This window comes from Lissotriton helveticus, chromosome 7, assembly GCF_964261635.1.
Source record: "Lissotriton helveticus chromosome 7, aLisHel1.1, whole genome shotgun sequence".
Classification (NCBI taxonomy): domain Eukaryota; kingdom Metazoa; phylum Chordata; class Amphibia; order Caudata; family Salamandridae; genus Lissotriton; species Lissotriton helveticus.
The window spans coordinates 334,344,073-334,370,404 of NC_136068.1; the positions used below are offsets into that span (position 1 = coordinate 334,344,073).

At 46.2% G+C, this 26,332-nt stretch overlaps 1 protein-coding gene across 1 annotated transcript in view; it reads left to right on the top strand.

The window, feature by feature from the left end:
- The window catches only part of DHX35 (DEAH-box helicase 35), a 661,155-nt gene that overhangs the window by 39,479 nt on the left and 595,344 nt on the right, over positions 1-26,332 (top strand). Inside the window, exon 2 of the mRNA XM_078652154.1 lies at positions 12,312-12,445. Within this exon, the coding sequence (XP_078508280.1) occupies positions 12,312-12,445 (134 nt within the window). The remainder of the gene's footprint in view (positions 1-12,311; positions 12,446-26,332) is intronic.

The following is a 26,332-nucleotide window of genomic DNA, read 5'->3' on the forward strand; positions in this document are numbered from 1 at the left end:
TGGTGAGAGCCTTCACCCTCCAGATACGGGCCCACAAAAGAAGGGGACAAAGCCTTGCCTGATCCTCGATGGTACGACAACCCAAGTCCAATTGAAGCGGAATAGTAGGGGCAGATGCTTGAAGGCTCATGAGATTTCTGAAGAAGTTGTTTTCCGACAGGGTGAGCTGACTCATATTCAGTGCTCCCCAGAGCTCAGCACCATAAAGCGCCGAGCTAACTCCTCTTGCTGCATAAATCTCAAGAACCGTGCCTATTGGCTTCATTGAAGATGCCCTCTGCTCTTTCAGCAATGTTCCAGTGATTCTCTTATGGTTAAGGAGCATTTTGTTTAAATGGCTATCCCACTTCATGGAGTCAACCAAACGAATCCCCAAATAGTCGAACTCCCTAGTACGTTCCAGAGGGACGTTATCCAGCAATGGTGGGGCACCCAGTTTTTTGGGGGGATTTAAGATGAGATATTTGGTCTTATCTGTGTTTATTTTGAGCCCCCTCGAGTTACAGAAAAGCTCAAAGCTGGACAACAAGCGCTGAAGGCCAGCGGGTGACTTTGAGATCAGCAGAGTGTCGTCCACAAATAGGAGAGTGGGTACAAGCTGCCCAGCTAAACGGGGAGTGTCAGCAGGAGCTGACAGTAGATGGTCAACTATCCCGTTTACGTAAAGGGAGAAAAGAGTGGGAGCAAGTACGCAACCCTGGCGGACTCCTCTGCCGACCTCAATACGCCCGGTCTTCTGGCCCTGTGTCCCCCAACGCACCTGGGCAAAATTGGACGTGTGGAGCCTGACTATAAGGGACAGAAGATAGTGAGGCATACCCAACTCTTGTAATACCCTCCAGAGTTGTTGGCGTGGAACTAAATCGAACGCAGTGCGCAGATCAATGAAGGCTAGGTACAAGCTTCCCTTCCCTAGCACTACCACCTTCCAATACAACATCAATAGGCGCAGTGACTGTTCGATTGTTCCTGTACCTGCCCTAAACCCGGCTTGGAGGTCAGACAAAATATTATTGTCATCAATCCAGTCCAGGAGACGGCCCAATACGACTTTTCCGGCCACTTTTTGAGAGCAATCAATAAGGCTAATAGGCCGGTAGTTCGCAGGGTCTTCTCGACTGCCTTTTTTATAAATCGGGACAACCTCGGCGCCCATCCAAGAATCAGGTAGGGGGGCACCTTCAGCAGAAGCATTGAGCAGGGATGCGATTAGGATTCCCCATTCAACAGGATTCTTCCGGAGTAGATCCCCCGGTATGCCATCAGGACCTGCAGCTTTAAAAGGGACTAAACTGGTCACAACCCTTTCTACTTCCTTAGGCGTGAAAGCGGTCTCGCCACATGGGGTTGTATCAGGGGAGGAACCATTACCTGCAGAGTCTGGTTCAAACCCTTCCCCGACATTATACAACTTGGAGAAGTGGATAAACCAGGCTTCTTCAGAAATGTTACAGGTAATAAGGGAATCGGTGGGTCTAGATTTCTCCCTTATGAGGGTCCAAAAGCCTCTGGCATTCTTTTCCCCACTAGCTACTTTTAACTTGGCCCAGAAAGCATCCTCCCAATCCCTGCGCGCCATAATTAACGCTGCTTTATACAATTTCCGCTTCGAGGTTATGGTAGCCCCTTCCCCCAGTTTAACCGCAGTAATGACAGCTTTTTTGGCCGCCCGACAGGCCGGTGTATACCAGACCTCTTTGTTTGCTGCACAGGATTGCCCATTCGCCTGCCTCGCTTTCCTTGTCACAGTAAACAAATCCCCTATTAGACTAGTGGTTTTGCAGAATAGGGTTGAAATATCCCCTGGGTTTAGTGTGCCTTGTCCAAGCTCTGACATGGCGTTCGACATAATCTCCCCAATGTTAGTAATCTTAAGGGGATCCAGGGCTACCCTATCCCACTTCAGGCGCCTCAGGCAATTAGCTGGGATTACCTCATTGGTTTCCCTCACAGCTGATGGAGTGGACACTCTCGCAGGGCATCCCCTAGGTTTCCATACGGTGGTAAGGGACAGGCACAGGGGATTATGGTCGCTGTCAGTTGTTGCAGCAACCTTCATGTCAACAAGATGGGCCCATAAGTTTAGGCTAAGAAGTATATAGCCAATTCTTGAAGTGGATCCCACCCTGTTGAAGGTATGAGCCCCATTGGGATCTGAGGTTGTTCTCCCATTGCTGGCTCTCAGCCCAAATTCAAGTGTCAGGGCGTTTAGTTGTACAACTCTTGGTGTCCACCTTTTTACGGGGGTAGATTGAGGGAGGGAATACCTTTCCTAGAGTCTTCCTCACTGAGGTCTAAAATATCCTCATGTGACAAAGGCTCATAAGTGCAGTTAAAGTCCCCCATTAAAAGAATGAGAGAGTTGGCAGGGCAGTCCCTTAGCTCTGAATCTAGGACAAGCAGTGTGGGAGATATGGCACTACCTGAGTCCCCTCTGGTGTAGATATTAAAGAGTTCTAGGCTAATACCACTCCCTGAACTCTTAAGCGAAAGCCTCTGTAGATCGGGGATTTCGGACAATGCACCTTAATTTGGAGACCCAACGCAATATCTACCCAGATCAGTAGCCCGCCCAATGGCCGGCCTCTACCTGATTCCGAGATACTTGCAGGTACAAAGTAAGAAGTAGAACCTACTCTATACTGCGGGGTTAGTGACCACGTTTCTTGGAATGCACAGATTGAAAAGGCTTCCATGAAAGAGGTCCAGTCGGGAAGATCAAGGTTGCGGCTCAATCCCGCAATATTCCAGCTTACTATTTTCAAGACAGGGGTTAGTGGATCGTGGATACCTTTACCTCTGGTCAGAGATACATCATTACTTTGTTCATCCAAACCAGAATTAAAGGGGCTCTTAGGAGCTCCCACATTAGCCCCTGCTGCAGTGCTTATTCCCACTGGATCGCAACAATTAGATGCTAGAACAGGTAAATGGGAGAAAGAATCCGAAGAGACTGGATTGGTAAGTCAATATCCCAACCCATATGGACTAAAGGTTTGAGGGTGGTTCCCAACCATTCTATCAGTGCCTAGAGTTGCCTGTCGTGGGTACCACACCCCTCTTCCCCCTTCTAAAGATGGCTGATTAGGCCACACAGTAGGCAGGGGACGATAAAAGTATCCCAGGTCCCTTGTCTGTATGCCATTAGAATCATAATGGTTAACTTGCCTGTTAATCAGCCCTGCAGCTCTTGGGTCCCTGAAATTCACCAATACACAGTCATCCTTAAGGTTTTTGTGCCTATTTCCAACCCAACCCACCCGTCTGACGTTGATGATCCTCCCATCATTATAACCTGGGAGGGGTCTATTTTGCCTGAGCCAAAAGGAAGTTTTATTTTTTAGATTCTCAAAAGACTCATTTTCCCCTGTTTTGAGAGCTGGAACCCCTGTTAAGACAACAACAAATGGCTGACACCCCGGAGGAAGACTTGCTGAGGGGGCCTGCTTATTTTTCCGTGCTTGTGTCTGGGCTAGGGGCGTGACTGCAGGAGTCGCCGTAGGGGCAACTAAAGAGGGAGCTGCTACTAGGGGAGCTGCTAAAGGACTGGGTGACACAGACTGGCTATTAGATGTAACCGAAGGGGGGGGAGTTGAGGGATTTTTGCCCGATACAGCCTTCTCAGAAGATCGGGCAAGAGGGCTCACAGTCTTAGGGTGCGAGTGGATTGTAGCAGTTGTAATCACGCGATTCCGAGTGCCAGGAGGAATTGAAGGCAAGGGGCCAGGGGAATGATCTTGGCGGCCCAAGATTACAACGGGCACCTGGGTAGAGGTTGCTGGCTTATGGGTGACGCCACTTCCTTCCGTTCCTGCCCTATCTTCTGCACAAAGTTTCGAATGGAGCTTAATCAGTGATTTAGTGGAAAAGAAGCCATCCAACATGGTTTGCTCTATAGAGTCTACCCGTCTAGAGAGCCCCTCCATCTTATCCATAATAGGTGAAATCAATGATTTTAATAAGCACTCAACACTGTTCAAAAGTGAGGAATCACCCAAAGGAGTCTGGAACGCTGTGTTCTGTGTGGAGCCGGGGATGGAATCCTGGGCACAAGAACTCTTCCCCCTTGCCACCTGAGAAAAAAGATCTTTCCCTGGTTTGCTAACAGTGTTACGAAAGCCCCCCTTGGCTACAGCTTTCCTTCTGAACTTACAACAGGGTTTGGAAGTATCACCCTTCCGTGGACTAGGAGGGCATTTCCTTTTGCACGGGATTGTGAAAGGGGATCTCCCAAAGACTGCCACGTCCTGGACAGTAGTGTCAGGATTAATACCGACCCAGGCGACATTCCCTATATTTACCGCAGATTCTACACCAACCCTATTAGTATTGATAGGGGTAGAGGGCGCTATGCTACAAGAGAGCAGAGGGGCAGGAATAAGCGGTGGGGTTTTACCATTAGCATCAATGGACGACAATCTATCAAGACTAGCCCTGATCCTCGAGACCCGCTCATCAACCTCAAGATCAGGTGGTACTTCTTCTGCAAGCACAGGGATTGATGAGTGGGCAGGAGAAGGGACCAGAGCCAGGCTGCCCATAGAAGAACGTTTTTCTGGCAAGCCTAACGAGTTTCTGGATAGTCTGTGTTCTGTAATGGCAATCTCCTTTTCCACAATAGAAAACGCCCGAGTGATGAATTGTTCCATAGTTCCTGTCACTGGATCCCCTCTAACTTTACGCGATTTAGTCGATCGCGTGCCAGAAGCCATAGTCAATGCAACAGAAGGAACCTTGTCCCTGCGACCAAGAGGGGTGGCCCGTCCCGGCCTCTTCTGGGCCCAGATGGCCCCGCCCTTGTCCCGGGCTTCTCCCGGCGAGCTCCCGCGTGCTCCCGCACAGCGGAACGGGGCGTCGCTTTAAACACCGTGAAGCGGCTTGTGGGCGGGGCAGCAGGACAGCACGCGTCAGGTGTGCTGAGAGAGCAGGGACTCCTGGTAGAGCGAGTCCCTGATACTGCGCCGCCACTAGTACTCCGCCCCAGATCTTCCGGTGACCGTGATGGTAACGGGGAATGATTTCACCTAGGCTGCGAGCCGAGAGTGCTCCCAACAGCCCCGAGGTCTCTGGCGGCTAGCAGTTGCTCCAGGAAATGAAGAGAAAACGCCCGAAGGTCCAACAAACAGCCGGTAAGCACACTCGGCGTTTGTAAAAGGGTCCCACCTTCTGCACAAGACACTGCCGCTTATCAGGAGCACAGAGCGGCTTGTGGGCGGGGCAGCAGGACAGCACACGTCAGGTGTGCTGAGAGAGCAGGGACTCCTGGTAGAGCGAGTCCCTGATACTGCGCCGCCACTAGTACTCCGCCCCAGATCTTCCGGTGACCGTGATGGTAATGGTGAATGATTCCACCTAGGCTGCGAGCCGAGAGTGCTCCCAACAGCCCCGAGGTCTCTGGCGGCGACGCGGCACCCGCGGAGCCGGTGCGGCTAGTAGTTGCTCCAGGAAATGAAGAGAAAACGCCCAAAGGTCCAACAAACAGCCGGTAAGCACACTCGGCGTTTGTAAAATTCACATTGTCCCTGCAGAAAAGTGCTGCCATAGACTGAATATGTAAATGATGGTATTGCCGAAAAGTGGTAATATGCTCGTATTGTAACCATGATAGACTCCCAGAAACGTTCTGATATGGTACTATAAGATGCATGTCGATACTGTAGAGAAGTGCTGATACATGTTGGATAAAGTTCCACCTGGAATAAATGTTACAAGTCACGCAGGAATTTGGGACTGCATGGGGTAAGTTCCTGTATTAGTTTATAGAAGGCCTAAGTGAAATGCCTTAACTCTTCAGTAAATTCCTGGTATGCGTCATCAGTGGATAGCTGCCGTGTAACTGTCCAGTAAACCCCTTTTCTTTCTGATCTACTGCAGTCTCGCAGTGCTTTAAAACTGCCAGGCACTATCTGGTACTGAGTACCTGTAATTACTTGAAAGCGAGAGTTACCTGCACTTCTCAGCACCGTTATGAATATTATAATATATTTAATCGGAGGATACCGCCACAGCTCAGGAGAAAACAGGTACTCTGGATACCTAGTACCAGCACTTCTGTACTTCAATTGAAAGCCCGACAAGTTCCGACTGAACTTCGGGGGAAAGTGTAAACTGGAATACAAAATCGCACACGCTGGGTGAAACCGAGCAAAACATGAATACTGACGAAGACCAGGGCAATTACACGAAAGTTCAAGTAGGAGGTCGTATGAGGGAGGTGAAGCTCAGAAAAGCCTGCTACTATATACTGTAACAGACATGTAGGGCAGACACAGACCCACCTCTCACCCGCTTAACAGTGTCCGCCAGGCGCAGTCACTCGTATATTACACTTGCTGTCACGGCGATGCACAGCTGTAACTCCGTAAACAGATGGGCTTGGTGCCACAACGCTGGTCCTCATAGTATCGACCTAGAAGGATGAAATTAGCTGCCGGCCCTGCTGCATACAAAGCTGTGACTTGTCGGTCCATACATGTTTCCGCAGCAGTTGCATTCACCCACAGAGTTCGGTTGCGCTACTTTTAGAAAAAGAGAAAAAATGTTCCTCTTCCCAGACCAGTGGGCGCTCGGCTGTGTTTTCCAGTGACCCCAGTGCACCAGTCTGGTTCCTGTGTGGCTGTACACGGCAGGTGGGACGCAGAGAAGGCAGGAACTGGGAGCCTGGCAAACAAAAGGGCCGCTTCCTTCTGCACTGCACCCGGGTCCCTGCTTGCAGCCACCCTCGAGCACCGCTGAACAGAGGCGAGCACGGACTCTCGCAGAAGAAGGGCTCAGCTGTAAACTCAGGTTTTCTGGTCGTTTCCGGCCAATCCGCGAGAGCTTGGCTGGCGCCAAAGAATTCCGTGTAGATTTTTTTTCCCTCAGAATTCCTTAGTGCTTTAACCAACTGAGCATCCTTCCTAGCCATGAACCAGCAACATCCAGTCCAGACACTAAATGCACACGCTCCAGGAAGCCCAAATAGAGTTCAGAAGCTTCGTAGAGCACACAGCAAAGAATGGTGCACGCGCGCCCAGCATCTGTCTTCAATTACCGCGGGCCCTGACAGCTGGTATTTGAAGAAATATGGCCTTCTGGTGCGCGTGACCGCCCGCAATATGCCATAGGCGGAGCTACTCTACCGCCTATGGCCTATTGCGTGCTCTCTTCTAAAAACACACTCATGCGAGAGCCAATTGCCATGCAGCTGGCAAAAAAAAATAGCAAAATGCACGAGCATTCTGGAATTCGGTAGGTACGATTTCCGAACCCCTCAGAAAGGACTCGTGGGCTCCGCCCACACTGCTACGCAGTGTGACGTAGGCCCGAGCCCTAAAAAGCAAACCAACAACCTGCTGAGTGGCCTAAAACGGACGATCTGCCCTCTGGGAGGGACGCCGGAGTTATTTAAAAAAAATATTCCCAAAGCGGAGTGATCCTTGACAAGGATCAATCCCCAACTACAGCAAAGCCCTGGTGGTCTAGTCTGCTTCTAGCACCTCAGAGGACAGATTGGCCTAAAGGTGTATGGTCTGCCCCCAAAGGGGGTGGGGGGGAATGATAAAAAAAATTATTCCCTAAGGGGTTGCTCTCCAGCAACTAAAAATGCCCTGGTGGTATATACTTGTTTCAAATAAGCCAACTTAAATTCAAGAGAGATCAAACGCACATGGCTCGTTCAGCAGAAAAAGTAATCTGATGTCTCAGTTGAGAATTATTATAGAACTAATTTTAACAGTGTACCAAGGAGTGTAACAAGGTTTTGAGAACTTTGGTCAATAGAGCATCAAATCGACAAGTAACATAAAAATTACAATTTACTGTGAAGAAGGGAAAAGTACAATTAATCTGTAAAAGAAGAATACTTTGCAGAGCACTCTTAGACAAACTGTATTAATCGAGGTCCTCTTTGGTAGATTACATTAACCCCATTAAGTACATAACCCTGTTCACATTCATAATACATCTAACCAAAAGAAGTGGTCCCAAGTACAATTTAGGGAAAGACGTATCCAGTGATTAAGATCAAACACAGTGCCAACACAAAAGACAGTGCATCAACGTTTTCGACATTTAAAAAAATACTTTTCCCAAACTCCCTATATTGTTTCTAGCAGTGGCAGTTAAAACTGTGCTTTGTTTTGTGAAGATGGATGATTGCCACTAGTTTACTTCTTTCACTTAATAACTTTTTCCCAAAATCCAAACTAAGTGCATAGCATAATTTGGGAGGCAATTGAAGCACTCTAACTGGCATTTGAAGTATACTATTCCTACAAAAACAAATTTCAGACACTGACAATAATAAGGTGTCAATTGCGAGAGTAGAGCAGTAATGGTCTACCGTGTATTCAGTAATTTATTAGAACAGTCATTCTGGAGTACACAGTATGTATATTGCAGCAGCCTTTCATAATGTCTCCAAAAAACTGTTTTGATCATTCACCCGGACATGAAGCTTCTAGCTTACTTTGTTTTGACTTTGTGGATAAGGAAACCTGGGTCCATGTGTAAATTGATAGTGTTTCAAGCTAGTGGTGTGCCCCATTCTGCCGTAAGATGGGAGTCAATATCAAAAGGCATTTTTTTAGAGCAGCCTTCCACCACATATACAGGGGAAGACTGGAGGAAGCTGACAAGTGGAACATTCCAAAGGCTCTGTGGGACATGCTGATCCTACTTCACACGGACACAGGGGTGCAGGTGAAACTGGGTGCGGGCACACACCTCTCCAGGCAAATTCTAACTACTAAAGGGCTAAATCAGGGGTGTTTGCTTCCCTCACGCTAGTCAATCTTTACATGGTGGATCTGACGCAGGCACTTGATACCTGCAATTTGCATGCTCCTAGGTTGGGGGCATGGCACTAGCCAGCTTTTTCTATGCCGATCTGTTAGTTCTGGTCAGTCACACACAGGTGGGTATGCAGCACCTCCTCAAAGCAAGGCAGAAATATTCAGCAGAGAGCGTTCCGGAGGTGAACCTCGAGAAGACATGAACAAGTTCTATAAAGAACAAAAGGAAAAAGCCTCCAACCTGGTACTTGGGGCACACAAATCCTGACTGTAGCTGATTACAAATACCTTAGCATAATCATCGAAAATGAGGGCGCGTTCGCCTCCCAGAAAGTGGTGATTAAAAGGAAAGGGTTAGCATTAGCAGTAGACTATTAACAAATATTGAGAGGTACCTATTCCAATGTAGGGGACAGGTTGCACAATAGTGAAATCAAGAAATTATCCCCCACAAACACATCTATAAACTTTATTTATGTTTTCATATTAAAAGTCAAAAACCCACACACTCTTTGAATCCAAATATATGCAAAGGTGTCAAATATTTATTACATCAATTCAATGTACATATACACAACAGTTCAATTTAAAAACAATTCAAAAATCCTTCTATTGATGTTACCTATACACGTAGACTCCTATATCCTTTTCTTGTCAATGTATTCATACAGTTTCATAGGAAAATAACAATATAATTAAAACAAAATTGTTTGAGTTTTGACTTTTTGCTTCTTATACAGTATGCAAATACGCAAGATGAAATGAAAAGAACATTTTCATATAAAAATATCACATCAATTAAAAATGCTAAGCAGCATGTAGTTGTTGACGCCGCGTTTCGGTGAAAGAAAATCGATAAACCACCTTCTTCAGGACTTTAGTTAATAACAACAAACCTCTATAAAAAATGTACACATAATATAATTACAAATCTGATATATATATAACAATTTTACATATACAGAGTTCAGTATGATCAATTACAATAAGTTAATCTTTTCTAGATTTGGATTTTGGTCTGAGGCTTTAACTCACTAAGACTGAGTACGTGATAGAGGTAAGGCATTCGGCCTAATCTCTCATAGGTCACGCTGCATTTAAAACCCGCTTGCGTTAGCTTTTATAGTAACTGTGAGTTTCTCACATAATAGGGGCTAATACTAGCAGTCCTGGAATCTTGGCATTTTTACCATTTGTAAAATCCACACCAGATAGGAGGTACGTGGCATGCCTCGCTTCTCATGAGCTTTGAGAGAATCATTTTAATCGTACGCACGGGCAAGGTTGGTTGCATGTCTTCTCACACAACGACCGCATCATGATTCTTCACAGTTTACTTAAATACAATTTATGCAGCGTTCCATTTGGCATGTAACAACCTACTTTTGCACAAGAAGTTGAGTACGTGGCAGCATGGCATTCACAGTATAGCACAAGTCTATGGCTAACACTCCTGGTTATATTGGTGTTGGGATTGTTCACCGTGTCTGCGGACAGTGATAAACTACTCTTGTAATGTGGAGCGATAATTAATGATGTTGTATTTAGTTTGTTTTATGTGTTTCCAGCAGGAGGCCTTGGAAGATTTGTTTGCACTAACGTCAACCTCTGAAGAAGGGTGTAACCCGAAATACATTGGGGTCGTTGAAAGATATACGCAATTGAGAACATTAATTGATTTATTTTTATCATTAATTGATAATATTGTACAAACTGATTTGATTTGTTAATCATGTACCATTTTGCTATCACAAAGATTTAATTGAGAATATATTTGAAAAATTTAATTACTATTCTGATTCTTGTCCCAGAGTTTTTGTTGAATGTAAGTTTAAGTGATTAATTATTGTGATGAAACCTTACGGGCTAAACGCTGTGCGCTTCGACATATTCGACATACACGTTTACTTGTTATATGTGCATGGGTGCCTGTATCTTCGTTAACCTTTGTTCCTTGGTGTCAGTCTGTTTTTGGTTTATGTTTGCATAGTTGTGTGTAGGAATGTTGCAGTGTCTCTATGCATGCTTGCTGGTGTTTACATTGTGTGTGAATGCACTGCACAAATGTCAAACTTTTTGGCTTTGTTAATTCTTGCCTAAATTTGTGGTCCTTGATAATCAGTGTCAAACATTTTCATATTTCTCCATTGCCTTATGAGTGTATAATTTTCTAATTCCAGTAACGTATCCTGTTGATCATTTTATTATCCATGAGGCATCTCCCATGAGCTCCCTTTCCTTGTGAATTTCACCCTTACTAGCCTTGTGCAAGTGGTGTGAGAACCCCTAGAGAAGTTGGAATTTATTAATTGCCAGACTGTTGACCCCATGTGCCATATTCCCTGTTCTATCAGACCCTGATTTCAAGGAAAGGTAATCTGCCATACAGACCAGGACACTTAGGGCCTCATTACGATGTCGGTCTGTCAGCCTCTAACAGCTCTATGGAGGCTTACCGACCAACACCGTAGGTTTACAGTCTGACCGCCTAATTTTAATGCCGGTGGTCAGAGTGTGAACCGGCTGGTCAATCCGACTGTGATCCGATGGGTTCAAGGAGCCCATTGGCCTGTCAGATGCCCATCATAATCCCTTATGGACGGCATGTCCGCTGTCGGGAGTATGATGTCGGTTTTCCACAGCCATGCCATGTCAGGCTTTCTGACATGGAAAGGCTGTTGGAAAGCGACTTTGGGGACCTCTAGCCTGGCCTCCATCCCTCTGCGGCCTAGGGTTTTTGGGCTGGGGGGCACCCATAGTGAAATGGAAGTTAGTGCAGTCGCATTGTAATAAGGTGTTCGGAACCGCCGACCTGTGATCGGTCAGTTCCCACACCGAGCCAGTGTCAGTCTGAGGCAACTCCGACCAACATCGTAATAGGGCCCTTAGTCTTGTGTAGTGCCCCATACAATGTTTGTGTGACATTGAAGAGTTGTTTGCTACAAAGACTCAGCTGGTATTTTAACATCAACCTACAATGCCTTGCATAGAAATTGGTGGCTAACAAAAAAGATAGCCAGTAGAAATGCAACTTCTTCCTCCTTATACTAACAGTTCAGAGGACTTTTAAACTAAAAACATAAAATAATTGGTTACTTGTCTACTGGTTATCCAGAAAACGTGAATAATTGTGGCAGTTGTGTAGTTGCGTTGGATACCGCTTCTAAACATGTGGTTCACGTTTCTTGGTAAAAAGTGTAATTTGAGTCTTGTGAAATTTGGTAGGGGTACTTAAATAACATGTTAACTTCTCAGACAAAAAAAGGGCGGGAGTGGCAGAATGGGAAAATGCAGTTACTGTAAAGTACTGGGGAAAATCTGGAAGCTGTAGACCTTATGGTGTCTTTCTGCCTGTTATTAGCAGGTGATTTAGTTCACTAGGCCTTGCAGTACTTGACTGCCTTCAAAATCTTTGTTTCTAGGGCAATTGTCGCCTCTGGTAAAGACAGAATGATAACATTCTTGATGGGAGCAATCATTTAGATAGTTTGATCTGTACAAACTTTCAACCACTAATAAACATTTTTTCTCATACAGGCACTGAGGGACCAGGAGTTAGTATCTCCGAAGAGCGACAAAGTGCTGCAGAAGTCTCTGGAACAGCGGTTATCTTTAATCCTCACGCATCCCTCTCTATAGAGCAACAGAGACAAAGGCTGCCAGTTTTCAAGGTATTTATTGTGTCACAAAATGTTTCGTGTTTTTCTTACCTTTTTCCTCCAATATCTTTACTCTACTCATATTCTTGAAAGTCATCCGAGTACTTTGAGAGATTGTTTTTGTTTGAATGTTTTTTTACTGACCTTGTATTCATCAGAATACCTATTATTCCAAGCAAAATGAGAGCCATGCAGTTAGCAGGTCTGTGAGGTTTGAGCAACAGCTTGATAATTTGGTCACAACTTGCACGTGTGGATATTATTTGAAAGCAGGGTGAGCATCTTTCTCTTCTTGTTGGTACCTTACCCTAAAGCTCTTGCCAGTTTACGTGCAGTCGAGTATTTCCTGTAATTGCTTATGTATATGTCACACCACGTGTCGCTGATGAAAGAGTACTGTATACTTTTCTTTTATTGCTGGCTTTCTTCACAATTAAGTCGTTTATTCTTTGAGACCACTGATATCTGCCTACCATCACATTAGATATATGTTTTCACTGCTAGGTCTTCTTGCAGAAGAGGGAATGTTGTAAACCTGCTTAATTATTGAGACAAATATATGTGAATAATTTATGAAAACAGTATACCTGGAAGTTATGCTTTAATTTTAACATGGGATAAACATTTAGTCCCTTGGCAGTTGTAAAACAAATACATTTTAAGTTGTCAACATTGCAAGAAATACATTTATTATACATTAATATACCCACCACTTAAATGTACCTGCTCCCTTACTTCCATTCATTCAACCATGTACCAACCATGTTCGATCCACCCAAAAACATATCAATCTTTATATCTGCCTGTGTGTGCTTGTGCACCTGTGCGAGTGTTCTCCTAAATTATATTTCTTCTGTGTGTTAATGTTTGTCTTTATGTGTTGCTTGCGTTCATGGGTATCTGTATTTTGGTCGCATGTACACGTTTACTTGTTATATGTGCATGGGTGCCTGTATCTTCGTTAACCTTTGTTCCTTGGTGTCAGTCTGTTTTTGGTCTATGTTTGCATAGTTGTGTGTAGGAATGTTGCAGTGTCTCTATGCATGCTTGCTGGTGTTTACATTGTGTGTGAATGCACTGCAAAATGGCAAACTTTTCGGCTTTGTTAATTCTTGCCTAAATTTGTGGTCCTTGATAATCAGTGTCAAACATTTTCATATTTCTCCATTGCCTTATGAGTGTATAATTTTCTAATTCCAGTAACGTATCCTGTTGATCATTTTATTATCCATGAGGCATCTCCCATGAGCTTACTTTCCTTGTGAATTTCACACTTACTAGCCTTGTGCAAGTGGTGTGAGAACCCCTAGAGAAGTTGGAATTTCTAATTGCCAGACTGTTGTCCCTATGTCCATATTCCCTGTTCTACCAGACCCTGATTGCTGGAACCAGGTAAGGGGACATACGTTACATGGACCATCGGACAGAAAGAGTTGCCGCAAGAACAGGTGCTGGAGAGTAATCTCTTAATGTGTGTATTCACTATCAATTTCCTCTGAAGCACCCTGAAACTAAGTAAGGCACTATGCCTGTTGTGTTAGTGTCCCCAAACATCCAACCTTCAAATTCTGTAGGGATGTTTCTCCAACACCAGAGATGCATCATTCAAGAGTATGTGACTATGCCACCTTCTTTGCCAGTCCCCATCCTGGAGGAGTAGGATTTGGCAATAGTATTCCTTGACGTCCATCATGGTGCTAGTCGTCCATCTCGTCAGGTCTTGACCATATACCGACTTCCTCAGAGATTGTGCAATCCATTGTGAACAGATTTGATTTGTGTAAACATTTGGATTTTGAAACTCTGTATTAGCAGATACTAATTCCCTCCCAAGTTTCCTGCCATCTCCTGCAGCTGTAACCTCCATAGTCTCCTTAGTTCTCAAATCACATTCCTTTTTGGAAGCACTAAGTGCAAATTGAAGGCTACTAAAGAGTAGGAAAACCCCTACTGCCTTCCAGCCTCAGGCTCTGGTGCAGCTCACTCTCAATAATTTGCAACTCCTGCCATCTTCAGTGCAGCGGTCATTTGCAGAGGACTAGCCCAAGGCTTTATTTCCATTTATACAAATGACATCTGTCTGTCAGTGGTGAAAGATTAAATGGGCAGTGCTCCACCAGTGACCACAGATATCGGTGACCATGAGGAATTGGATACATCCAGCAGCAGCCATTGACAAGATGTCATAGAAGTCTCTACCCGAGAGTACATTTATTTGCACCTTGTTAGGTGCACCTGCTCCTCCAATAAAGCCAGACCTTACCATAAAGACATTTGGAAAAAATCTATCTGTGAATAGGCCATTTCAGAGTCATTGGACTACAGGAATTGGACCCCCAAAGGCTGTCATGTCTTTGTGTCTGAGTGTGTCTGTTGTGTTAGTGGATTTTCCCAAGGGAAACGGGTTGTCCTCACAAATAGACAATGATGCCAAGTGACTGGAGACATCAAGTAAAAAGATGTACTGGTACAAGGGCCATATTACTCGGGCAAGTGAATGACATTACCATCACAACCAACCACAGGTTCCATCTCTGGCGAATGTTCACCCTCAACATCTCCTTCCTCCCAGGCAGTGCCTAAAAGGAGAACAAGTTGATTCTCAACTTCTGCAAATAGGATGTAGAACAGGAACTACTCTTATCCAGAGACCTCATCTACACACCCATGTGGAACTTGAACTTCAGTATGGCTGTACACCAGCAGTCTTGGCTTAAACCTTTGCATCTGGTGCCGTAGGCCCAGGAAAAAGTACTTGATCTTCCTTTTGAAAAGAAGAACTTGTTCAATTCCCATGGCAAATTTGATCCTCCAGCAGTATACCGCTGGCATGGTCACGTCCAAATGAGCATGAGCCATAAAAATCAAGCTGCTGACACCTTTTCTGTTCCAACTGGTAAAGGCCTTGCGGTCTTGAAGCTTGAAAGCGCTTTTGTCTCAATAACCCAGCAAGAACCTCCTCTTCTTTTTAAGGAACGCAGCCAAAGAGGAGGATAAGTACAGACTGCTCTTCGAACCTGATCAAGACCAGGAAGTTCCAGTGGTTTCCTGACTGTCCTGACATCCTCATGTGCACCATCACAGCAGTCTAAGGCTGCCCTCCACCACCACCACTGGCCCCAGATTTTCCACAGAAGCATAGATCACTAATTTGTGAAGAATTACTATGTGATGCATCGGCCCCCTCCAGCTAGGCTACATCCTTGCCCCAGGCTTTTTCTCAGGATAGATCTCTTAGAACCAGTTCAAGATGTTGACAGCATAAAAAAGGGTGCTTTTCAGTGGATCTGCAGCATGCTTACTTCTGTGTAGGCATCCTACAGGTATATAGGGACCACCTCTGTTTCAGCATGGGAAGCTAGCAAAACCAGTAAAAGACACTGCTGTTTGGTCTCACTTCCGCCCCTCCTCGCAAATATCTTGACTAGGTTTTCAGCTTTTTTTCTCTGACAGCAGAAGACTCATTGCACCAAGCTGTTACATTTTGAGGGCAATGTCAAAAGAATAAACTGTGTTGAGTTTAGACTTGATATTTGGTTACTTATTCAAAGCTCATGCCCTCTGAGACGATTCAATACATGGGGCAATTCTGTGAGCATGTCTGGAAGAGGCCTTCTCTCTTCCATAGAAGAGCACAGTGATCTTCCAAGCATGACCAAGCCTGGTTCTTCCTGCTCAGAGTGGCGTTCAACAACATCTGTGTGAACGCCAGCTAATGCAACATTGGGGATAGCTACTGGACAGTGAGTCACAGTGCATCTCATTCCACCCATCCCTAGGTCCACTCTTGAAATAGTGGGTGCACACTTCCACCTTCTTGTTGAGATGTCTCTTCTGCTCGCCCCTTCTGCAGTTACTAGTCACCATCAACACTTCAGTGTATGGGAAGAGGGGTCATTCTTTGGCAAATGTTGGTTGATGCCTTGTGGGGGAAACCATATTCATTGTTCACAAAGTGTTTTGGAGCTGAAGGCAGTCTTCGTAACACTGAATGCCTTCCTGCCCATGCTAAGAACTAGGAGGATGATGGTCCATACAGACATCACAAAGCAGCAAGGGGGCTTCCTCTTCCCACATCTTTGCTCACTGTCAAGTGACTCTATTGGACTTGGTCTTGCAAAAGGTGTTGTTCTGGGTGACTCGCGCATCGTAGCAATCTACAATATTAGAGCAGGAATCTTGGGCAGGCATAGACTCTCAACACATAGTGGGACATTTTTGAGAAAACCCTTAACACCATCTTTAAGACTGAGGCCAACTACCATAAATGCCATAGCAGCTTATTTCAACATCAAGTGCAGCCAGTTAGGTTCTTAGATCGGCAGAATGGCCAGGATCGCTAAGCTAAGTAATATCCCAATGTTGGTGTGGGTGTAGTAATTTCTCAGTACTCATGCTACCAGTCCATGCCCCTTAAAGATGAGAATCCTATTGAAGATCACGCCTAACTTGGCATACTTAGTCATCCTATTAGCTTCAGTTTGACTGCACCATGGTATTCCACTGATATTCAGATCTTTTCCATCTTTTTCAGAGGAATTACATCCACCTCTCCATATCAGAGACCTCCTGTCCATAGGGATAAGGAGAGTACTACCCCTATCCCTGCGTTACTCCGCTTCAGGGCCTGGTTCCTTGGTATCTGATTTTTACATCTTGGAAGTCTGTGATGTCCTGTATCAGGACCGAACCTAGTATAAAAGCAGATGAGATTCTGTTATTAGGTGTTAGAGAAGAATATTTACCTACTCATAAACTCAATGGACAATTTGACATATTTTTCCACCATCTGGTTGAGATACGAGTGCATGTTGACCCATGCAGGACCGTCCAGCTATTGGAGCCTGCTACTGATGTTCAACCAACACTACAATGGGCCTGGGAAGATCTTGAGGACCCTGCCCTGATGTTGTCCACAGACGTGACGTCAGCGAGGTCATATAAGTCCCTCCCGGCGCGCTGCTCTCAGGTTCTTCCTTTGCCGTGTGCAACGCGGATCCGGAGTAAGCGGTTCCTCTGGCCTGTTTTCAGGCCTGTTTTGACGCTTCGCGTCTGGAACAGTGTACGATGCCTTCGGGCTTTAAATCGTGTACCTCCTGTTCGCGGCAAATGTCCGTGATGGACCCGCATCTTTTCTGTATGTGGTGTCTGGGCGAAGACCACGACTCGGCGGATTGCGACGCCTGCCAGCAGCTCAAGCCGAAGTCCCGGCGGGAACATCGGATGAAGCTCCTTTCAGCTTGCCTGTCCCGGTCGGAGTCGTCTCGACCTCCGGCCTCCTCAACGCCGGCAGGCCCCTCTGGTTTCCAGTTCAGGCGTTGGTTGCCCTCTGGGGCCCGAAGACGTCGTTCACCCCTTATGGGTAAGTCGCGGCGCATGTCGCTGAGGTCCTCGACCTCACTTCCCTCTGTTGTCGGGGGCACTAGTTCCCAGACTCCTCCGGACGTGCTCCCCCGGGAGTCGCCCCTCCCCTATCCGCCTTTTCCGGGCGCAGGGTCGACTTTGACCCAGATGGAAGCTTATGCCTTCGCCCTGCAGGCCTTCCTTGGGTCCTCTCCTGTCCCTGGGGCGTCCTCGGGGCCGCCACACCCTACGGGGTCGACCGACTGACTTGCTGGTTGGTTCGCCCCCGGTGCCTAATAAGCCCTTACCCTCCAGGGACGACGGAGATATGGTGTTGTTAGGGTGCGGCCGGCTGGGTCCCCCTCTAGGACCCATGGCACCCCTGCCGCGCCACATAGTCCTATGGGGCTCTTTGTGGTGTCGCAGGTGGTTGCTGGTGCTCAAAGCCTTGCTTCGAGCACACCTCGGCCTTCCGGGCAGGTGGCCACCTGTCTGTAGCCGGGGTCAGCGCTGTTCCGGCACCGTAAACACGACTCCTCGGCTCCGACTCCACTTCCTACTTCTGAGTCGGAGCCTGTTGTGGTTGTGGCTGAGTCGGCGCCGTTCCGGCGCCGTAGGCTTGCTTCCCCGGCTCCGGAGCCGTCCCCTTCTTCAGAAGCGGCGCTGGTCGTGGTAGATGTAGAATCAGCACCGGACGAGGCCGACTCGGCGCTGGATGGAGCCGAGTTGGCACCGGACGAGGCAGGGTCGGCGCTGAACGCTGTTGTTTTGGCGCTGCCTGATGCCGGATTGTTGACTCTTCTCCGGACGCTTCTGGAGAGAGTTTGGCGTCGCCTCCACGTCCGGCGACACCGAATATATCCTTGCCTGTCCCCTCGTAGAATTTGTGGACCCGGCAGGATCCCCGCCGCCTCAGGAGCCTCATCAGGACCCCCATTTGTCGATGGGGCTTCCTTCATTTGGGCATTGGGCGCATCATCACTGTCTGGGGAGACATAGTTTACAGCCCTCACCTACAGATGAGTTGCTGTCCCCTCCTCGGAGGGCTACTGAGGCCGGTGCGGCGTTTCTTAGAGTGGTCTTCTTGGCCGTTAATATTCGAAACATGCAGCCCCCTTCGGTCCCCTTGCCTGTGGACCCTCTGTTTGATGTCCTTCACCACAGGTCTGGAAATGTGGAGCCACTTCTACACTTTGAAGCTTCTCTTTATGACACCCTTTTGGGCACCTGGGCTCGACCGACTTCCAGTGATCCGGTGGCTCGTTCTGTCTTACACCGCCATCGTCCTGCTCCACATGATCCAGTGTGTTTATTCGTTCACCCAGACGTGCATGGGTTTGTTTTGCAAACTGCATTTCCTTCTTTGCCTCAGTTACTGCTTCCTCCCTCCCGGAAGTCCAGCTAGCTTGAGTTGTGGGGTCGTAACATCTTCACCTCCACTAGTGCTGCCCTTCATTCACTAAATACGGTGTGTCTCCTGGCTCGGGCTACCTCTGCCCTGTGGAACTCTGTAGAGTCTTTGCTTTCCGCCACCTCTGAAGGCGCTCGTGTTGACCTCCTTCATCTTCTCCGGGATGGCCGTGAATTTGCTGAGTTTACGATTCGCTCGGCCTTGGATACTGCTTGGACCGAGCTATGGCTGGTTTGGTTGCCTTACGGCACCATGCTTGGTTGCGGGATAGCATGTTCCTGGAGAATATCCGGGATCAGCACAGAAGTAGCGGTTGCACACCATAATTAATCCGTTTACTTGTAGTATTCTATTTTTAACAGGTTTTGCGTGCTGACTGGTGACCGTGCCTCACCTCGTTGCACGTGTGTACTTAATGTGAAGCAAAAAGCAACAATGAGAAGCTGCATCCAGTCGCACAGCTTCAAAGGAAAAACTTCCAGCTTTTTTTAGAGTTCAAATTTTCATTCTTTATTATTCACAATTTGTTCAGCTTGACTTAAATTTTCACGACAATGCTATCCACAAGCCCCATTTGCTTCTCATGAGGCAGTTGTGCCTATCCAGGCCTCTTACTGCTTCACGGGGGGACATATTTATTCACAAATAACAGCTGATAAACTGGATCCCAATGCATTTCGGGCCATTAAAGTACCCTTCGTCAGGGCAAGCTGTAGAAATAACATAAAAACCCCATATCAGTTTAACATTCTTAAACCCTTTGATGAGCTTTGTGTCCGAGTACATTCTGTTGTGATTAAATCGATCTAAAAAACATGATTTTGCTCCTTATGAACATAATGAAAAACAACCCCATGTGCTTTTGAACAAAGTTTACTCTGCGCGGAAAACCTCCCCCACTCCATCCTCGATTAAAAACCTGCCATACTTCCCGCGTACCGTAGTAAACGTTTTAGCAACCCTGTTACTCACTGAATTAATTTGATGCTAAACATAATGAAATTAAATGGTAAACTAAATTCAATTCGATTCGATTCAATTCAATTCTACCCCTAGCACAAAAACCCAGTTTAATAACTAAACAAAAAACTATTCTTCACCTCGTGTTTGCAAACATTTACCTGCTACTATGCTGACGTTGCTGGTGGCCTCTCGACTCGCCTTACTCTCTGACTATCATTGCTGCCAGAAACTAAAGCTGCTGTTCAACTGTCCTTGCCATTTAACTTTCTGTTCACGCTAAATTCGACCAATCATGGCAGCTTCCTGCAATTAACTCAACCACGTTAATCCCCGTGTCATCTATAAACCATTCAAATACTAACGTCCGGCCCTCAAGTGACTTCATATCCCATAAGTCATTATGATGAAACGATCATCCTATTTCAAGAAGTGACATACGGACTCCCACCTCCCACGCATGATTATATTTGTTCAGCAATACTGTATTCATGTGAACAACATACATTTAAGTAAGATCGATTCGACCAACTTAATGACAATTAGATACTCTGTTCATTTTTATGCAAATATCCATGTAAAATCCAGCCGATACAATTCGGCACCATATGTGGCTGAAAAACAGTCCATGAGTCCAAATAAATCTCTGGGTTCTTGACTTCGAATAGCATTGTCTGTAAAGTTGTTACATGGAAAATCATCGTTGTTGGTTCAGGTGCAATTCTGCTATTGAGGCAAGACATTTCATTGTTGAATGAGCACAGAAGTAGCGGTTGCACACCATAATTAATCCGTTTACTCGTAGTATTCTATGTTTAACAGGTTTTGCGTGGTGACTGGTGACCGTGCCTCGACTCGACTCCCAAAAATGTCAGGGGGGGGCGATTGAGAGAAGAAACTGAGAAAGCTTGAATCTAGTTTCATCCTAAAGCTTAACATGAAAACCATAGAAGATCTTTACATGGAAGAAGATCTATATACATATTTACAGGCTTCCTCTCCCTATTTTTTTAATTTTATCTTCACACTTAGGCACTATTTTGTTACAGTTGGCGGACCCCAATCTTGTAATCTGAATTTGCACATATGTATACTATTCAGTCCTGTTGTTCAATTGCCCACTTGGGCTGAATACGGGTATGAACAATATTCAAAGATACTGTAGTAAATCAACAATGATGGGATTATGTTTTGTCTGCCCACTTGGGCGTAATACTTGAAATTAATCAGAATGCCATTATGATTTCTCATGCTCACGCACATGCGTAGAATTGTCATGCGTATTGCTAATTACAGTGACAGCGATCAAAGTTATTTTGGCGAAATCACATGATTTGGTTATATGCTGTATCGAGAAAGGGTGCGGCTAAAAAATCCCAGTGATATTTGGTATTGAACTAATCATACCTACTTGATTGGTAAAAACCTGAGTATGATTTTATAATGCTCACCACGATATTTTATGTTCAATTGCATGGAATAGTATGTGTTTCCACCTCAGAATTGCAGCCGGTACACCTACATGTAAAACTACGAGTCTGTTGTTTATGTTTATTATGTAGTCCGTCATGTGACTTACTTGCACTGAAGAATTTAAATCACTTTGTAAAACTTTATTGAAATGCTGGTGACCACGCCTGCAGGTCAGACGAAACGCGTCTAGCACTATCCAGCTGGCATTAGTGAATATATATATATATATATATATATATATATATCTTCGGATTGCCCATGGGGTATCCCTTTTTCTACATTTCCACTCTCTTCGCTACTGCAAGGTCTGTTTCTATGTCACCGTGTTTCAAGGATCATTTCAGTGCTGTACTGGAGCTTGCCCTCGTTCTGCACGGCAATGTCTTTTCTTGGTACCTTTAAGTGCACTTCGGTGCCTTTTCCCACATCTTCGGCAATAAGGGTTCCTTGCGTTCCACTCCCGGGGATGTAACCCTGCTTCAGAATGCTCCTTTCTTGGTGTTCATGTACTAAACAGTCCCTCTCTTCTCTGGGGGGTAAATTTCCCCTCACAGTCGGAGGACGTGGTCTGGAGATCTGAGGTTCTTCTCAACATTTATGCGTGTTCCTCTTCACTGCTCCTATTGGCACTTTTGGTGCCTCTGTTGCCACTCCCTTCGGATGTGTCATTTTGCATTAAGTGTCACCCTACACTATGTCTGCTGTGCCTGCGGGACTGCTCCTCTGATGCCAGTCGCCCCAGGTGCTGCACCCTGCGTCTCTGTATTTCGTGAGTAAGTTCTCACCTTGGTCTTCAAGCTGCCTTTGCCTCCCATGGTCTTTTGCTCTTCCGAACTGCTTGGTCTGCTGATTGGCTGCAGCACCACAGCTTTCCCCATTGTCCGTCACCCTATTGCCTGCTCAGTTCTCTTGGACACTTTCTGTTGTTCTGTCGCAGGACCACCTCCCCCTTGGAGTATGGCTGTGGTATCTATTCTAAGTTAAGGAATCTGCGGCTAGATGTCTCTATCAGATGTACGAGTTACTTACCTTCGGTAATGATGTATCTGGTAGAGATGTTGTCTAGGTGCAGATTCCTTAACGCCCATCTATCCTCCCCGTTCTGCGAGGACCTTGCCAGGTGGGCTTCTCCACTTTGCCTCCTTTCAGTTGCCATTGGTTTTCTTCCAGGGTGCTCACATTGTTCTGCCCCCTTTAAGAATTGCCATATGCGGTTGCCTCCCTCGAGGTGGCTTCTTTCCTGTAAAATGGTGCCTTTTGATTCACCTTCATCAGGAGATTCTTGTTCTTCTCCTGTTGCTTCCCTCCCTCCCACCTTCTCCATTATCTCAGGGCTCATGTCTCCTCTATAGTCGCCTTCTTTGGGGATTTGCTGGGCTGTGTTTCGGCCTTCCATCACTATAGGGGAAGTGCCATTCTTTTCATACCTTCTCGCAGTAGACTGTTGTTCTTCCTGTGCCCCGTCCTTGTTGGTCGGCACAGTTCTACGTGGTAATAAAAATCTACCTTTGTCTGTTGAGATATTCTTCCCTTGTTACTCAGCCTTTGGGGAGGGTCCATGCTTCGCTTTGCTGGGTTCTTTCTCAGAGCTTGCTCTGCTTTTACTTCTTCACTTATATGTAGAACAGGGGTCTTCAAAATGTGGGGCGCGACCCCCAGGGGGGGCGTGGAGTGATGTGAAGGGGTTCGCGCATTCACAGTCACACTTCTGCCCTGGCCTACAGGGCGGGATATGGCAAAGGGTTCACCCAAACGTAGTCACTGGGATCTGGGTAATATCAGTGCTGGCACGCGAGTCGGTAATCGGACAGATTCACTCTGCCCCCGACGGTCTATTCCCGACGACGCACAAACGCGCTACGGGATCACCGGACTCTGCCCTTAACTTGAACGGCTCCATCAGCACTAATCCCTACCTGAGGGCAGCCTTACATCACTAATTTATGACTTGAATCAATTCTTTCTTTGAAATTACTCTCCAGTCCATCATCCACCTTGAAGATGAGCAACCCCTGGTTGCTTGCCCCGTCCCCGTCCTGATGAAGACCCCGAAACAAGGGTACCACTAACGCCTGCAATCATTAGAGGGTCGAAACGTCGACAGCTTTTCTTTGTATTCAGCTTCACCCCACTATTCAGTCGTTAAATGTGATATGTGGAGCATGATCTTTACTTAATGATGTATTGAACCATCGGTCCTTTTCAGTGTCTATGTCTGATTTTGATACATAGTACAGTGAGGCCTCTTGGCCGTTTTTTTATTGTCACTATTCCATTCCTACACCATCCCGCACCTTATCACTTCCCTCCCTCCCAGGGGCACCATGAATATTATGTGATTTTGTATTTAAATTGATGATGACTAACATACGCCTACATTGTGAATAAACAACAATGCAGGCCAATTAAGTTTCTCTATTGTTATTTAATTGTTACAGTTTGTTGGTGATTACTGGGACCCCCCTTTTCTCAGTACTGACCTACAGGGCTTCAGCTTCCCTCCTCCCCCGCCCTGTGTCTCAGCCCGGGCTGCTGCAGTGCAGCTTGCGCTGCTGGGGGCTCGGCTGGGCAGTGTCTGGAATCTTATCTCTGGCACGCCCGAGTTTTTCACAGGTCTTTAAAGACCATTTGCATATTTACATGCCTTTGTAAACTGGTTACAGAGGCTTCGTTTTTTTATGTTTCCAGTTCCCCCTGAGCCCCCACTCTGCCTATTCCTTACATTTGTATTTGTACACTTACTGCTGTAGTGTGAGAATGCATTTAATGAAAAGGCATATATAGTTGGATTGCCAAAAGAAAAATGCCTGCCATGTGTTGTTTAAAGAGCCTGCAGAGACCTGCTCTTGATACTAAAAAGAGTTATAAATAAAAAAGTATGTATTAATTAGTTATGTGACTTTTCTGTCCTTGTTCTTTTTAATTTTCAGTCATGGACCATTGAGGCAACCCTAGAACACAATTAAAAGTGCTTTCTATTTATATTTGCTGTTCTAAGTATTCACAGATTAGTGCCAAAAATACAGCTTTAGGTGACTGCTTATTTCTGGGCCATCAGAATAATGAGCTGGTAACCCTAATCATTAGACTGGAAGTTTGTTGCAGGATCAGCACATTATTTATTTCCTTCTCCCTCTATCCCTGTTTAATGCCATATAGCAATAGTTTAACTGATATCTGAAACCCTGCACTTCAAGTTTCTGGGAATGCACCCTGCATTCAGACAACTCACTCCTCATTCTCGCCTTCACTTTCACGCTCACCCTGCACTCTCAGCGATCACAATGCACTCACACTGATCACCATGCACTCACAGCGATCACAATGCACTGTCATCGATCGCCATGCACTCACAGCGATCACAATGCACTCACACTGATCACAATGCACTCACACTGATCACCATGTACTCACAGCAATCACAATGCACTCACACTGATCACCATGCACTTACACCATTCACCCTGCACTCGCACTGATCACCATGCACTCACACCATTCACCCGCTCACCCTGCACTCACAGTGATCACAATGCACCCACACTGATAACCATGCACTCCCACTGATCACCATGCACTCACACCATTCACCCGCTCACCCTGCACTCACACGGATCACCATGCACTCACACTGATCACCATGCACTCACATCATTCACCCGCTCACCCTGCACTCACACTGATCACCATGCACTCACACTGATCACCATGCACTCACACCATTCACCCACTCACCCTGCACTCACAGTGATCACAATGCACTCAGTGATCACAATGCACTCACACTGATCACCATGCACTCACAACATTCACCCACTCACCCTGCACTCACAGTGATTACTCTGCACTAACAATGTGCTTGCATTGTTCACCCTGTGCCCCACCCTGCAGTCACACAAGCACACTACTCACCCTGCACTCATGTGACACTTCACTCACCTGTCCCACCCTCACTGCTCAATCTGTAGCTCACTCAAACAAGGCCATCACTAACCATGCATTAATTCGTCCCACTCTGCACTTACAGCCAAACCCAAATTCATATGGTCACCTCACTCACCCTGCAGTCACTCCTTTTACCCTACTCTCACACTGTTGCATTGCTCACCGTGCAGTCACATGGGCGCTCTTGTCACCCACGCAGTGTAGAAGGTTAAAGTGCCTGGTACAAAGAACATGTACCATGCACATCACAGAACTGAGTGTGAGTAAACTATGAGTAGCGCTATGAAAAAATGAAATGTTTGTCAGAAAGGTGCTATAGAGAGATGAGGTGTATTGTTGGTGAGTGGTAGTGAGGGAATTCATGGAGAAGGTGGAAAGACTGTTGCACTGTGTGCGACCAGTGCTAGGGCCAGCCCTGGCTGGGAGTGTTAGCCCCCTAAGTTCGGGTCTAGTGGATCCCCTGCTTCTGCCTATTATTTTTTACATTTGTAGTGCGCTACTGTTACAAAAAGGTGTCTTGGGGCTAATAACCATCTGCTGCCTGAAGGTAAACGAGAAACAAACAGAAGGGGAAGGAGAACCAGCCAAATGGGGTGACCTACAGAGCATAGAGCCAGGTTTTTATATCTTCTTAAAGGATAATAGATTCTTGGTGGAGCGAAGCAAAGGAGGGTGCAAGTTCCGTAACTGCACGGCCTGCACCAAAACAGCGAGACAGACAATTCATTCCTTCCTGAATTAGGGAACAATAAGCAGAGTGGCACAGG